Source organism: Juglans microcarpa x Juglans regia, chromosome 8D (assembly GCF_004785595.1).
Source record: "Juglans microcarpa x Juglans regia isolate MS1-56 chromosome 8D, Jm3101_v1.0, whole genome shotgun sequence".
Taxonomy (NCBI): Eukaryota; Viridiplantae; Streptophyta; class Magnoliopsida; order Fagales; family Juglandaceae; genus Juglans; species Juglans microcarpa x Juglans regia.
Window position 1 is genome coordinate 1,125,033 of NC_054608.1, and position 14,897 is coordinate 1,139,929.

General features: G+C 34.1%; 1 protein-coding gene across 1 annotated transcript; it reads left to right on the plus strand.

The window, feature by feature from the left end:
* Positions 1–11,312: 11,312 nt before the first annotated feature.
* On the plus strand, positions 11,313–14,492 carry LOC121243063 (laccase-14-like). Its single transcript, XM_041141124.1, has 7 exons — positions 11,313–11,489; positions 11,786–11,937; positions 12,374–12,618; positions 12,732–12,857; positions 13,012–13,600; positions 13,711–14,063; positions 14,165–14,492. Exons 1-7 carry the CDS (start codon positions 11,385–11,387, stop codon positions 14,296–14,298), a joined length of 1,704 nt encoding a protein of 567 aa, XP_040997058.1. The 5' UTR covers positions 11,313–11,384; the 3' UTR covers positions 14,299–14,492.
* Positions 14,493–14,897: the final 405 nt, after the last annotated feature.

Here is a 14,897-nt window from a genome sequence, read left to right on the forward strand (position 1 = left end):
AGACAGAAAACCAACCTCAGCATCCCAAATTGAAAATAAGCAACCTCAACCCAAAATATATTTGTCTCATCTACGATAAGGAACATACCTTAAAAATATTCGATTCCAACCCGACCAATCAAAAAGAGCACCTATAAACTTCTATCCAATAATCTAAACCCAAAAGCTCATCACCTATATTCTGAATAACATATAATCTAGCGGTAACTAAACTCACTACGAACTATCAATGACTTCACCAAAACATTAACAAAACCTTCTTGGTAACTCGCCCAGCTACTTCTACTCCTATATGCTAGTATTAGCACGACTAGCTCCTTCAATAACACATCACTATTAAACCTCAAGGCAAGCCATACTGCTCAAATCATCAATCCACCAAAAGCCAAAGCAAAGCACCCAAGGATCCTAATGCTATATTAACTCACATACTTGATCATATTATCCACCGCTGATGCCTAAGCTTCAACTTCCAAGATCTTATCATACACCATACATGACGACCCATTAATCTCTCTTCAAGTTAAATAACAATGTCCTTAATTCAACCAACTGGATGCTCAATCTCCAAAGAAAGTATAACCTCAAAATTTAAATTCCTAGGTAACCTCAAGTCACAATTAATTCCTATAGATAATCACAATAATTATTGTCAACCATCATTTCATTGAGTAATCCATTTCGACTACACACTCCGATTGACTCACCAAAATTTTCAAACCAAAATCTCTTGAATTTAATACTATTGTATTTATTCATCTTCAACACTTACCCAAGACACTTATTCCAAGCCAAAAATGAGACAAGGACCCCTGTACTCTCCGAAATGCATACACACTCACCACTACTACGCATCGATCTCATGCACACTTAGCCAGAACCAATAATCCTCCAAACGTACAAACGATCCATCACTACCATTTCCATCACTAGACCTATATTCTCGAAATTAACAAGAATCATTTCCTACGTCCGCACCATATATTATTCCTTAAAATTGATATGGATTAAATCATCAACCTGTCATTAACCTCGAGCTAAAAACAATCATTATCTGAACTAGATCAACATTTTCAATCCTCGAAAAATACACAAACTAGATCATTACCTTCCATCTCCAAAGAAGTTCTCTCTTAAAATTTCTCATATCAGTAACTCAACTCTGATCAATCCCAATTTAATGGTTACCAACTAATCAATTGATAGAATAGACCAAGCTAACATACCAAGTCTGCAAAACTAAGAACTCAAATCCTATTATAATTCAACCCTTCAACTCTGCAATTTTAAAACCTTAAACCAGATAAAAATCATTTCCCAAAACCTTGAAGATCCATGACCTTAAATCTAAAATATTCACCTTATAAAACTTGTAAATTCTAAAACCCCGAATGTTACCAAATTTCTTATCAAGGTCGACAAGATCGAAAACTTCTAATCTAAGTAATCCATCAATTGCTTGTTGAACCTACCACCTTAAATCCAATAAACTTATTTCCTAAAAATTATAGGGCCCCAAACCTTAGATGAACTTCTCATAAATCTAACCTTCGAATTCGTTGAACTTACAATCTCCTACTCCATAAACTCACTACATAAATTCCACGGAACCTAAAACCTCAATTATCTTAAGCAATTTAAAACTATTTCTCTCCTCATTTGCGACTTGAGATCCTACTCCAAAGAGTTCACCCAGATCATGCCATTCCCTTCAAGCCTCGATATTAAAACAAACCAGTTGCCAAGAGTTCAGGCCTACTACACTAAATGTTCAAGCCTAACAATGACATTCACAATTTTACCATCTTCCTGCCATAGCACAACTCTTAACTCGCTTTTCAACTCCGAAAAAAACAAAATAAAATAAAATTCCGTAAATAAATAATATACAACAAAATGAATAAAACCAACAATAAAATATCATAGGATAAAATGAATAAAACAAATGAAGTAGTGCACAATAAAATAATTAAAAAATAAATAAATAAAATAAAATAATCTACCATAAAATAAAACAAATAATATAAAATAAACAAACAAACAAGTAGTATACAATAAAATAAATAAAACCAACAAAATATAAAAACATAAATAAATAAATTAAAACCATTAAAATAACATACTTCAAACCAAATAATTTCAAATCACAACTTTAAAACTTTCTGGCACTCCACCTACGGGACATGTGGTTTTACCCAGAGCTGAACTGTTCTGATACCACCTGTGGCGCCCACGACCCCCATGTAAGGAGACACGGGAATCGAGACGCCGGGATAATGACAACAGGGTCACACATCCCAACGTTAGTGCCAAGTGCGTGTATATGCAACATTGTACAATAAACAACGCAGCGGATAATTAAGTCAACTAAGTACCAGAATGGTTAATACAATTTAAACAATCAGTAAAAATGTTTAAAAATTATACAGTCATCCGAAATAAATATTTTACAAGTCCCAAACTAGAATGCAAGTGATCCAATCACTCCTCGGGTGGAGCCAACTCCTCAGGCTCACCCTCAGCCTCATCTGTATCGAAATCTGCGTTACCACAAAATGGTACCACAGGTAAGTATAGACCAAACAACTACGAGATAAAAATACATTAATGCGACCAACATGCATGCATATGATGAAATATGCCTTAGATCTAAAAATACTATTTTTCCCGAAAATAGATATTTTCAACACACGCCAAAATCCGATTTTGGCCCAAAAATAATACTCTGTCATTTTCCCAGAAAATGACACAAATAAAAAAAAACCTCATTTTCCCAGAAAATGAATCACATAAAATCCTTTTAATCAACACACGTTATTTTCCCAGAAAACAACTCATTATTCCATTAACCAATGCACCATGATCTCCCCTAGGGATCATCTGCACGTCCTGGCTTCGTAGCGATGCTCAGTTCCGCGCCCAGCACGTTCGTGGCCAAGCACCCATTACGCAATGAGCGATGCCCAGTTCCGCGCCCAGCGCGTACATGGCCAAGCATCCTCTAGCCCCTGCCAGCAGAGGGGCCACAGAGTCGACACGAGACCATCTCGTCCGATCCTATCGTCGCCCAGCGACAATCCAGGGGACTTCACTCAGTATATTTTGCTCCCGAGTGACCAGAGAAGCTCCACTAAGATAATGTCCCATCTCAGCTTGGGGTCGTGATACACACGTACCCAAAATCCTTTAACGCATGAAAATTCAGTTTTCATAAAACACATGAACATGAATGCATGTACACGAAAACCCAGTTTCCTTTACAAACATGATCATGCGTGCAATATGCCATGTACATGAACAACACCATACCAACAACCAACAATTCACAATACCAACCAAACACACAACTCCGTCCACAATCCATCCGACCCTCGAACTCCTCGGACTCAGTCCGGCATGTCCAACCAGATCACAATAATATGAGTTAGTGCAAAAATATATTTAAATCACGATAGTTATTTGGAAAAATACTTACAGTGCTATATAATAATTTCCGAAGGATCATAGAGCTGCAAAAGGTGGCGACACAGCAACGTAACAGTGTAAAATACACTATGGCCGTAGGTCTCAAAAACACACTTTTGAATGGAGACAAACTAAGATCCGAAATTGATAGGGTAGAGCTTAGAGAGGTCGGTGAAGCCAATGGTGGTGGTGGTTTGCCGTTGGTGGCGGCGCAAATGGTAGTTTTAGGCCAAAAATATCCAAATTGGAAATGCAGTTGGATGTTCTTCACCGGTAAAGGATCGGAGCTGGGGTTGGGTCCATTGGGTTGCTAGGAGGTCAAGGATGAAGTGGTGAAGAAATGGTGGCCGGTGGTGGTGCGACGGCGGCAGGCGAATGAAGTGAAGGCCGCGGCTTTGGACGGTTCGTGGAGGCTAACGGCGGCGCGATAGGAGCTGAGAATGGAGGGAGGTGGTCACCGGCCGATGGGGAAGCGAACGACAGGGGCGGTGAGGGCCACGGCGGCGCGGCGGCGATGGGCTGGGCGAAGAGGAGAAACGGACGGAGAAGAGAGGGAAGGCTGGTCGCGCGCGGGAGAGGGATGAGGGAAAAAGAAAAAGAAGAAAAAAGAAAGAGGAAAGAAAAAGAAAAGAGGAAAAAGAAAAAATGAAGGGAAAGAAATGAGGTCCAATCCTCACATCTTGGGTCACAGAAAATGATCCAATGAAAATGATTTTAAAACAGCAAATCCATTAAAATAAATTAAACGTAATGATACAATGAAAATAAAATAATTAAATCTCACAATCAATTAATTTAAAAGAAGAACAATTTAAATGTACAACAATAAATAAATATTAAGAAATCATAACAATTTAATTTTCACAATTTAAAGATCATAAAATAAACCATTTAAAATATCCGATAATTTTAAAACAAGAGAATAAATTTTGAATTATTAAAATAATCATTCAATAAAAATACACTAAAATACGGGGTGTTACACATTAATTTTTATTTTAAGACAAGATAATATCACTTAAGAAAACTGTTGTGGATGGAACCATATGATGAATCATCTGTCAACAATACTCAGATCTTTTCTCAAGTTGCACCATGTTCTAGATATTTGAGGGACCTAGGACGTTGCGTAAAGCCATCATCAACATTATCATCCTCTCCTCAAGTCAGATCAAATGACAAAACTCAAGAATTAGAGGAAGCAAGACTTGAGATAGAACATTTGAGGTCCAAGAAAAAAGAGTTGTTCATGACCCGATTAGATCAAGTAATGGATTTAGAGACGAGATTAGAAGAAAAGATGCAGAAGAAGTTGGAGATTTATCCCAAAAAATATTTGAACAATGGCAGCCAATGTTGTTCCAAAACTCTATGCCACCACCACAATCCTAGTACTTATTTTTCTTTAATTGCCTTTTTATTATTTTGTTCCAAAACATTTGAACCAATGTGACGTCTAAATTATATTATTTAATATTAATATCGTATTTTTAATTAAAATCAATTTTGTATCATGTGTATCGTTTGAACGGAAAATATCAAGTTCGAACAATAAATCTTTTTACCTTGCATTCGAATCCATAAAAAAAAAAAAAAAGAACAACTTGAGAAAAATCTAGTCCGTTCGAACCACAAAACCTAGAATTCGATTGGACTTCAGTTCAAACAGTTGTTTTATATTCGAACTGGCAGCAATTGTTTATATTAATTGTGTTCGAACACAACTCTGTCCATTCGAACATGATCAAATCTATTCCGTTGTTCGAATCAAGTTTTTGTATCATTCAAATTGTTAAGGTTTGTTTGAACATAAAGATTTTGGGACGGAAATCAAATTACGTCTCAAAAAACCATTTCTCTTGTAGTGATGCCAACTGTTTCTGTTTTAATTTTATTATAATGTTGGCGGGCGGTGCAGTTATTTGACACATTGGTATTTAAATGAAAATAATTATTTCTTAAGGCGTGATTTGATTCCATTAATATTTTAACTTTTGGATACAAATCACAAGATGAAAAACAACTGTACGTATAACCAGCTTGCAATCATTAACGACCACCTTACGAATGAGTTGAAAAATAAAATGTAGATCATCTCTGTATATATAATATAATTAATACAATCTGATATGTTTAATTAATTATTAATTATTAGCCTTACAGTTTGTTTACGTTTTATTTACTACGCAGCCCACGTGTATTTATTTACTAAAGGCCGCGCGCACATCAATCGTTAACGTAAAAATCGTGTACTAATATATATTATGTGTCATTTTCATCACAATTTTATATTTTTGCTACAACTCATGATCATTTTCCTTTCTTTTCCATAAAATAGTTAGCGATGAGGACAACGAAGATCAATCGGCCGCAACAAAACCTCGTTACCACTAATTCTCCATTAACTGCGATAAAGATACAGATTATCAAATGTCAGATTGAGGTGATTTTTTTTTTATTATAAAAACTACTGATAACTTTGACCTTAGGCACCGCTCAAAGTGACTGTTAGTTCAAATTAGTTTTTTTTAATTTTTTTAATTTTTTATTCATATTTTTTTATCATTTTAAAATATTTTTAAAAAATATAAAACAAATATCAATACATTAATAGTTATTTTCTTAATCATTAATTATAAAAATAAAAGATATGTCAAAATGAGGCAGTGTCAAATTTAAGTGTCAAACTAGCATTTTTCTTATATAAATAAATATATATATATGAATAGTAATAAAATGTGTTATTGAATTTTAAAAAAAGAGAGAAAAAGTTGAAAAATATTATAAAGTTAAAAATTGTTTTAATATAATTAATTTTTTAATTTTATTTTTGTTTTGAAATTTGAAAAAGTATTATTTTTTTTGTTTTGTTTTGTTTAGAAGTTTGGAAAAAATTATAATAATTAGGCTAGCTATAATAATTAGATAAAAAAATTGAAGATTTAAAATTAAAAATAATTTGTATTTGAGTTATTTAGAAAAAAAAAATCAGAATATTTGAAAACAGTTATGTTACCAAAAGGACCCTTATTATATTCATAATAATCGATTTTCACGTTGAAATGTTTGATTGGAATCCAGTTCTTAAAACAACTTTTAACCCTTTTTCTTGTGTTGTCGGAACAATATTCATATATGTAGCTTATAATAACGAATGCATGAATTACATGACAGACCCAAACCAAGGTATAAAAGAATATGGCCATGCATGGTAGGGTTTGGTGGAACAAATTATCAGTCACATGATTAATTAATTATAATGCAGTGCAAGCATTTTTTTTTTTTTTATGCTCTTTTCTTTTAGGATAATGTTAGAGCCAAGGCTGGGGCTCCAGCTAGGCTCTAGCATGTGTTTTTTTTTAGTTCTTTTTTCATATAGATTTTTTTTAACACTTATAAAAAATTTTAAAAAAAAAAAAAATTCACAACATTATTAAAAAATACTTCATTAATCATGAAGTAAGAAAAATAAAGAAAAATAGTATTCTTGTTGGGAGCTCCCGCTGGCCGGGGCTGCCGTTGTGATTATTTTATTTTTTATTTTACTTTGTGATTAAAGAATTATTTTTTAATAATATTGTGATTTTTTTTTAATTTTTTAAAAGTGTTAAATAAACCTATATAAAAAAAAGAATTAAAAAAATGCACATGCTAGAACCTAACAGGAGCTCCTATCAGTGGCTCTAGGATTACCCTTTCTTTTAACTTTCTAATAACTAAGATGCATGCAGTAGTACATCGATCGATGTTTTTGTACTAAGAGATATCTTTTGTACTTCTGTTTTTGTACTGTACAAACTCTGCTAAGCACTATATATATAAGAACCTCTTCTCTTCTTTACATATATATATATATAAGAACCTAGCTAGCAAGCAAACCCTCAAACCTCCTTCATTCTCTTATTTATATATAGCTCTTCATCTTCAAGTGCTTTAGATCTCCGGCCAACGTCTTCCGAGTTCTTTTAGTACTACGATCCGTGCGTGCCTAAAATCCGATGTTTTCCTCATCATGTCATATCGTAGAATAGAAAGCAGGTGGGAGGAGTAAAACATTTGGTTTACGTCGCGGGAGCGTTGAAGTCAACACGTCATGACCGAAGGTACACATGACATGCACTGCATTAGTGCAATGTTTTCTGCACACGTTTTATCTCCGATCCGTTGAACTTATGATAATGTTTGCTGGCCAGCTAGCATGTGAATATTAATTATATTGTCGTCTAAGCAGTACTTAACGCGTGATCGAAGACTAGGATTAATGGATCAACTATATGCACATGGTAGCTAGCTAGCTAGCTTTTGTTCCTTTTTCTTTTCTAATAATTTAAAGAGTACTATAAGATAACGCACATTGATTTCGTTACGTGTTTTTGAAATCTTTAATTATAAATAAATAAATAACATGAATTAATTAATTAATTATAGGGTCCAAGCTGTCCAATATGGCCTACTGCTCAGCTTTGTTGAAATTTGATCTACGTTTCCATCTTTTTGATTCTCCGCATGCGATGATCACATGGTCTGGATGGGCTGTAAAATGGCTCAATTCTCTGAGATTCTCTCTTTGTTATAAGAGTCAAATCTCCATAGCTGTCAATTATCCCTGAATTCAATCCTCTGAAAAAGTACTCAATAGAAAAAATTACTGATATATTTTTCTAAATATTAATGCATGATCATGATATATCGCATGCATGTTACCCGCATGCCCTATATATGTCAGGTTCGATCATATATACCTTGGGCTAGAATGGGCAGTAGTATTAATAGAGCCAAGCAGCTCATCTTAACAATTTTTTTGCCAGGAATCTACCAAATCATGTCACACCGATCGAGTGATGCCAACCATTATTATTGTTATCATGGCAACCAATACCGCATTTATCTTTGTCCTTATCCGATCGATCAGTAGTGAAAGTTGCAGAAATTAATTTAATTTAATACACTCACATATATATATCTTGTAACAAAGACAATAGGAGCCAACCAACATCAATAAATTTTAACCTAATATATATATATATATATATATATATATATTATTGCGTTAATTCAAATTAGTATGTAATGATTATGATGAAAAATTAGAATATATATATGCATATATAACTTGTAGAACAGAGGATGATACCAGCATTAATGTGCTTGCTTCTTCTCATCCATGGCGTTTGAAATTTGAATAAGCATGAGCTACGTACGGCCTCTTAGCATCTTGATTATTGCATGCAGTCACTCAAAAGAGGTATACACCTAACACCATTTACCAGATAGTACTGCCGGCTCAATGCTGGTTAGCCGGGCCCATTAATTAGGCAGTTGCCTAAGGCCTCCAAAAAAAGCTAGCAAGGCTCCAAAACTTTTAAATGCCTAGCTTAATATATATATATATATATATATATTTTAAAAAAGATCTAAAATAAGATAAATATTATAAATTTATTATAATGATGATGATAGAAAATCCACTTACCAACGAAATGAATATCCTACTGCCCATTAGATCATATATATTAAAAAACAGATCAAAAAGAAAAAGAAAGTAATTGCCTATCGATGTTGTTCATTTCTTTTGACTAGAAAATTAAACTAATTAAAAGATCATATATACCTGTGATCTTGGTCTTCAAATCTCGTCTCGCATAGCTAACACGCGTAAGCATTACTGTTGATAATGTCATGACCCGGGTCTGTCAATATAATATATCAAGATGATAATTTTTTTGTTCTTTCTAAAGAGTGCACCTTAATTTATCATAATTAACTGGGAATTAATGAGGTACTATAACATGATGATTATATGATCTCATGTCTCTTTTGCTTAAAGATTTACTTTTTGGGGAGTCATCAGCAAAAATTAAAAGCAGAATATATATTAATTAATAGAATGAAAAAGCATGATATATATATATATATATACACACACACATCAAAATTAAAATAAGAGTTAGTCTATATATAATTCCCAATGGAGACTGCTCATACAAGCCCATATAGTTAGTTATGTTTAAATAAATTTTAAAATTACAATAATATCATTTTTAAAATGATGTTTTTTTTTTCTTTTTACCTCTATTCATCAATGGGACTATATACGCAGTCCTCCACTTAAGATTGTAAATAGAATTTATCTTAAAACAATTAGGGATATTGGCAAGTGGACAATTCACGTGAGTACAGTTGTCTCGTTCTGCTTGTATTTTTAATCGAGCTAAGTAATTAAAGATTAATCTATCTATAAACGTCATTTAATTAATCTATGCGTAACATGATCGCTATGGTCGGACCAATACTCTAAGAAAGACATTAATAATTAATGGCACAACAATTTTATAATCAAGTATTACGTCACGTGCCAAAAGAGGATCAAAATAATCCCATATCAAATCGTACGTTCAACTTGGTAAACTAGGGGTTTTTTTGGGAGTGAAATGAGATGAGAATTTTGTGAATAATAGTAAGATAGTTTGTGAATAGTAATGAAATATATAGTTTGAATTGAGTATTTTTTGAGTTTTAGGAAATGAATGAGAAAAGTTAAATAAAAATTATAATAAAGTTAAAATATTGTTAGAATATAATTTTTATTTAGAGATCATTTGAAAAAGTTGAATTGTTTTTTTTTTTTTAAGTTTGAAAAGAAGTAATGACGGACGTACCAACTACACCAGCTTAAGGCCTCATTTGGTTACGTAGTTTAGATGAGATGAAATGAGATGTTTTGTTGAAAGTTAAATAAAATATTGTTAGAATATAATTTTTTAATATTATTTTTATTTTAAAATTTAAAAAAGTTTAAGTATTTATTATATTTTGTAGGTGAGTTTAAAAAAGTTATAATGATAAGATGAGATGAGATATTTTATATATCTAAACCGAGCCTGTCCTCATGTACTGGCAATACCACCTATATATCCGTGATGACCCATCGAGGAAAGTTCAGGGCCGATATTCCCACCAAGAAGCTTCTTCAACTTCTATATTGAAATTCAGATAGATTTTTGTCTTTTAAGGTTCTAAAACTCAGTATTAATGTCTTTACAATGCAGGGTTCAAGATCCAAAACCCTCGGTCAGCGGAGTTACGTTGGAATTAATACCGCCTCGTTAAAAACAGGTTAAACTAGACAGGTAAAACATTAGGCCGTGAAGAACCGTCGAAATTAAAATTAATCGTTTGATCTTATTCATTTAATATGTAAGATCACTCATCTTACATAAAACAAGTAAATAAAATCTATCGTTGATCGAGCGTTAAAATTATGTTTTGATTCTACTGCTAATTAATAAAACAAGGGGATCGGCAGGTTTGGGCCGGCATGAGATGAGACATAAAATTTTTATTTTATTTTATTTTATTTCATCTCATCTTATTTTCAAATATAATTAAAATATAAAATTTTTAAACTAATCAATATTATAACTTTTTCAAATTAATCATTACAATTTTTTCAAATTTTCATTCCAAAATTTTCATATCATCTCATGATTCTCATTCTTTCTCAAACATCACTCAAACAAAAATATTTTCAAACTAATCATTATAACTTTCCAAACTTAAAAAAAAAATAATAATAATTCAACATTTTCAACTCTACAAAAAGTAATAATAATAAAAAATTATATTCCAATAATATTTTAATTTTATAATATTTTTTATTCAACTTTTTATCTTTCATTTCTCAAAATCTCATAAAACAAACTATTTAGCTCACTATTATTTACAAAATTCTTATCTCATCTCACTCTCATCACATAATTTCGGAGACATTTTTAACCCCTAATTTCAGGTGGATGTATAGGTTTTTGACCATAATAACCCTAGTAGCTGGTTTTCTATAAATTGATTCTAAAGGCCGGCTGAAAGTCACAGATCGAAAGAGATTGAATATCGAAAAAGTATTTTCCTGTCTGGTGAGAATGGAAATAAACAAGATAAGTTTCATCCTAGGTATCCTGGGGTTTTTGTTTTTGAATGCGACGCCGCATTGCACGGCTTACAACGTCCACCACTACAGCTTTATTGTAAGTGCATATATCATTCCCAATATGATTATATGTTTGTAGTTAAGTCGATCTCGAACTTGGCACAGCTTTAACTGAACTACTTGCACGCAGCTTAATTATGAGAAATAATTAGTCACTATCGATTTATACACACACATATATGTATGTATGCTAAATACATTATCATTTGTTTAGTTTTCAATATTCTGCGCAGAGATGTTCATTTGGCAGAGGGCTTGGTCTAGAACTTTTTTTTTTTTTTTTAATCTTTGCGTGTGTGTGTAATTAATATCATTGTGATCCACTGGTTGCAGCTGAGGGAGACGAATTTTACTAGACTGTGTACAACAAAGAGCATGTTCACTGTAAACGGCCAATGGCCTGGTCCGACCATTCATATTCGTAAAGGCGACAGAGCATTTGTCAATGTTCACAATTATGGAGAATATGGAGTTACTATTCACTGGTAATGACTGTGTGTGTGTGTGTGTGTGAGAGAGAGAGAGAGAGATGATTGGGACATGTTTGTGGGAAGGGCGGAGGAACCCAAGTTCTTAATAATTTCGTCCTCAAAAAGTTTATTCAACGTCTAGCAAAAAGCTCGTTATAGAGTCAACATGACCATTACATTCATGCAAATTAATGACGGGAAGCTTCGACCACCTGCGCGCGTTTGTGGCATTCTGGCTTGGATACTTGTGTAATTAAAGTTTCAAGTCATGGGGCTCGAGAGCAGCTGATAAAGTTTCTAAATGAGGGGATGCTTCGGCTTTCATGGCGGGCATAATGTCATATCGGCGATGCAGAACGCTAGCTAATTTGACGTTGTCCAAAAATTAACTCCTTGTTATCCCAACTCACTAGTACTCATGAAAAAAAAACTGATACTTTGTCTTTTCTAGGCACGGAGTGAAGCAACCAAGAAATCCCTGGTCGGATGGTCCCGAGAACATCACACAGTGTCCCATTCAACCAGGAAAAAACTTCACATATGAGGTTATATTTTCAGACGAAGAAGGAACACTTTGGTGGCATGCTCATAGTGATTGGTCCAGGGCCACAATCCATGGTGCCATTGTCATCTTACCTGAACTTGGAACCAGTTATCCCTTTCCCAAACCCTATGCCGAACAAGTGCTTATACTCGGTACAATATAATTTACACCATTCCAGGTGATTTCACATAATCCCATCGGGAAAGATCTAGTTTTTGTCTAATTAATTTCTTCCATTTTTTTTTTTTTTTTTTTGGTTCTGCAGCGGAATGGTTTAACGGAGATGTCAAGGAGATAATTGACAATGCCACTGCAACCGGTGGTGATCCGGAAACATCAAATGCCTACGCCATCAATGGCCAACCAGGATTTCCAAATAATTGCTCTAATGGTACAAAATTATCCCTACTAATATTCATATATATTAGAATAAAATGCAAAACGTACGCTACAGAAACAAAACTTGATTTAATTTTCTCGTTTAACTTTAATTTTTGGAAATTTTTATGTAATACTGATCATATCTTGATGTACGTACGCTACAGAAACAACATATCGTTTGCCAGTCCGACGCGGCAAGACATATCTACTTCGTCTAGTAAATTCTGGGATGAATGAAGAAATGTTCTTTGGAATCGCAAAGCACAACCTCACAGTTGTTGCCCAAGATGGTGCATATATAAAACCCATAACCACCAGTTACATCATGATAACCCCAGGACAAACCATGGACATCTTGCTCACAGCAAACCAAGCTCCCAGTCACTATTACATGGCTGCTTCTCCTTTCTTTGACTCTGGTGCTCCATATGACAGTTCCAATACTTCCGCGATTCTCCAGTATACCGGCACTTATACTCTTCCATCCTCTATTCCATATCCGACTCTTCCTAATGCTACTGACAAGGCTGCTGCAGACAATTTCACAACTCGCATAAGGGCTTTGGCGAGTCCCGAGCACCCAATTAATGTCCCGAAAAAAATAGACACAAGAATTATTATAGCAGTTTCGGTAAACCAGATACTTTGCGCAAATGCATCGTGTAGTGGTCCAAATGGTAATAGGTTATCTGCAAGCTTAAACAATATAAGTTTCGTGACTCCAAAGATTGATGTATTGCAAGCATATTACAGGTACGTACATATATAGCCAGTGCTACCCTAGACGCTTGTGTCTTTTTTCACGCTTCATAGGGTGAGAAATGCAATCACTTTTAAATTTTGTAACTCATTACTTTTTTCAGGAGCTTGCCGAAAGTGTTCACCAAGGATTTTCCCAACAAGCCACCCTATGAATTCAACTACACAGGAGATGTGGGTAATAACACAATATATCCAAGCCTAGGTACAAATGTAACGTTGATAAAGTACGGGGCTGCAGTAGAAATAGTTTTCCAAGGGACTAATGTTGGGAATGCGGAGAATCATCCGATGCATCTCCATGGTTTTAGCTTTTATTTGGTTGGGACGGGCTATGGCAATTACAACGAGACCACTTCCCCCAAAACATATAATTTGAAGGATCCACCGAAAGTTAACACAATTGGCGTTCCTAAGAATGGGTGGGCTACAATTAGATTCATTGCCGATAATCCTGGTATGTACCATATGTCTCTCTCTCTCTCTCCCTCTGATTTTATAGATACATTATACATGAGTAGATGCAGGTTAATGACATGGTGATCACCTGATCTTCAGGAGTTTGGTTTATGCACTGCCATTTGGAACGGCATGCTTCTTGGGGTATGGACACTGTTCTGATTGTGAAGAATGGGCCCACCAAAGAAACAAGCATCCTACCACCCCCAGCTCATTTGCCTATTTGTTCTTAGTTTTCATGAGAAAGCTGCCCCACCCATCTTCAATGTCTACGGAATCAACGCGTGAAGTCTGATTTCAATAAGATCTAAGATATTTGTCGTTTTGGAAAGTCATTGAGTGGTCCTTTAATAATGCAAATAGTCGTTTCAGCTCTCCTGATTTGTAGTAATTCCTATGTAAAATAAATTTGGCAATCCTGTAGTAATTCCTTTATGAACTAAATTAAGTAATTCGTGTAGTAATTCCTGATCTTTGACCAAAGAAGCTATTTTTAAAAAGCTTGCTTTCTTTTGCTAGCTGTCCATTAATATACAATGGACCGGCTTTATTAAAGAAACGTGTAAAATAATTTCAAAGCTAGGAGAAAAAAGAAGATCAAAGAAAGGTAAAGAAGTAAAGGACTCTCTGTCCACCGAATACACGCACATGATCACGATTGAAGTAACCTAATCTGTTCTTTTCAATAGTGATTATTTATTATTTACTAAGGCGTGGTACTTTAGGGCGTGTAATTTCCTCAAATCTAAGCAACTTTTTGTCCTTAGGAGCCTGGAAAAGTTGGTGGTGATCTTTGAGCGCATGTAATTCCACATGCACGTTTAAATTGAAC

Bases quoted from the DNA above. Each gene is read 5' to 3' on its own strand.
- LOC121243063 (XM_041141124.1), top strand. From the start codon at position 11,385: ATGGAAATAAACAAGATAAGTTTCATCCTAGGTATCCTGGGGTTTTTG. The intron at 11,490-11,785 runs GTAAGTGCATAT...CACTGGTTGCAG, and splicing joins TCCACCACTACAGCTTTATT to CTGAGGGAGACGAATTTTAC. The intron at 12,858-13,011 runs GTACAAAATTAT...CGTACGCTACAG, and splicing joins TCCAAATAATTGCTCTAATG to AAACAACATATCGTTTGCCA.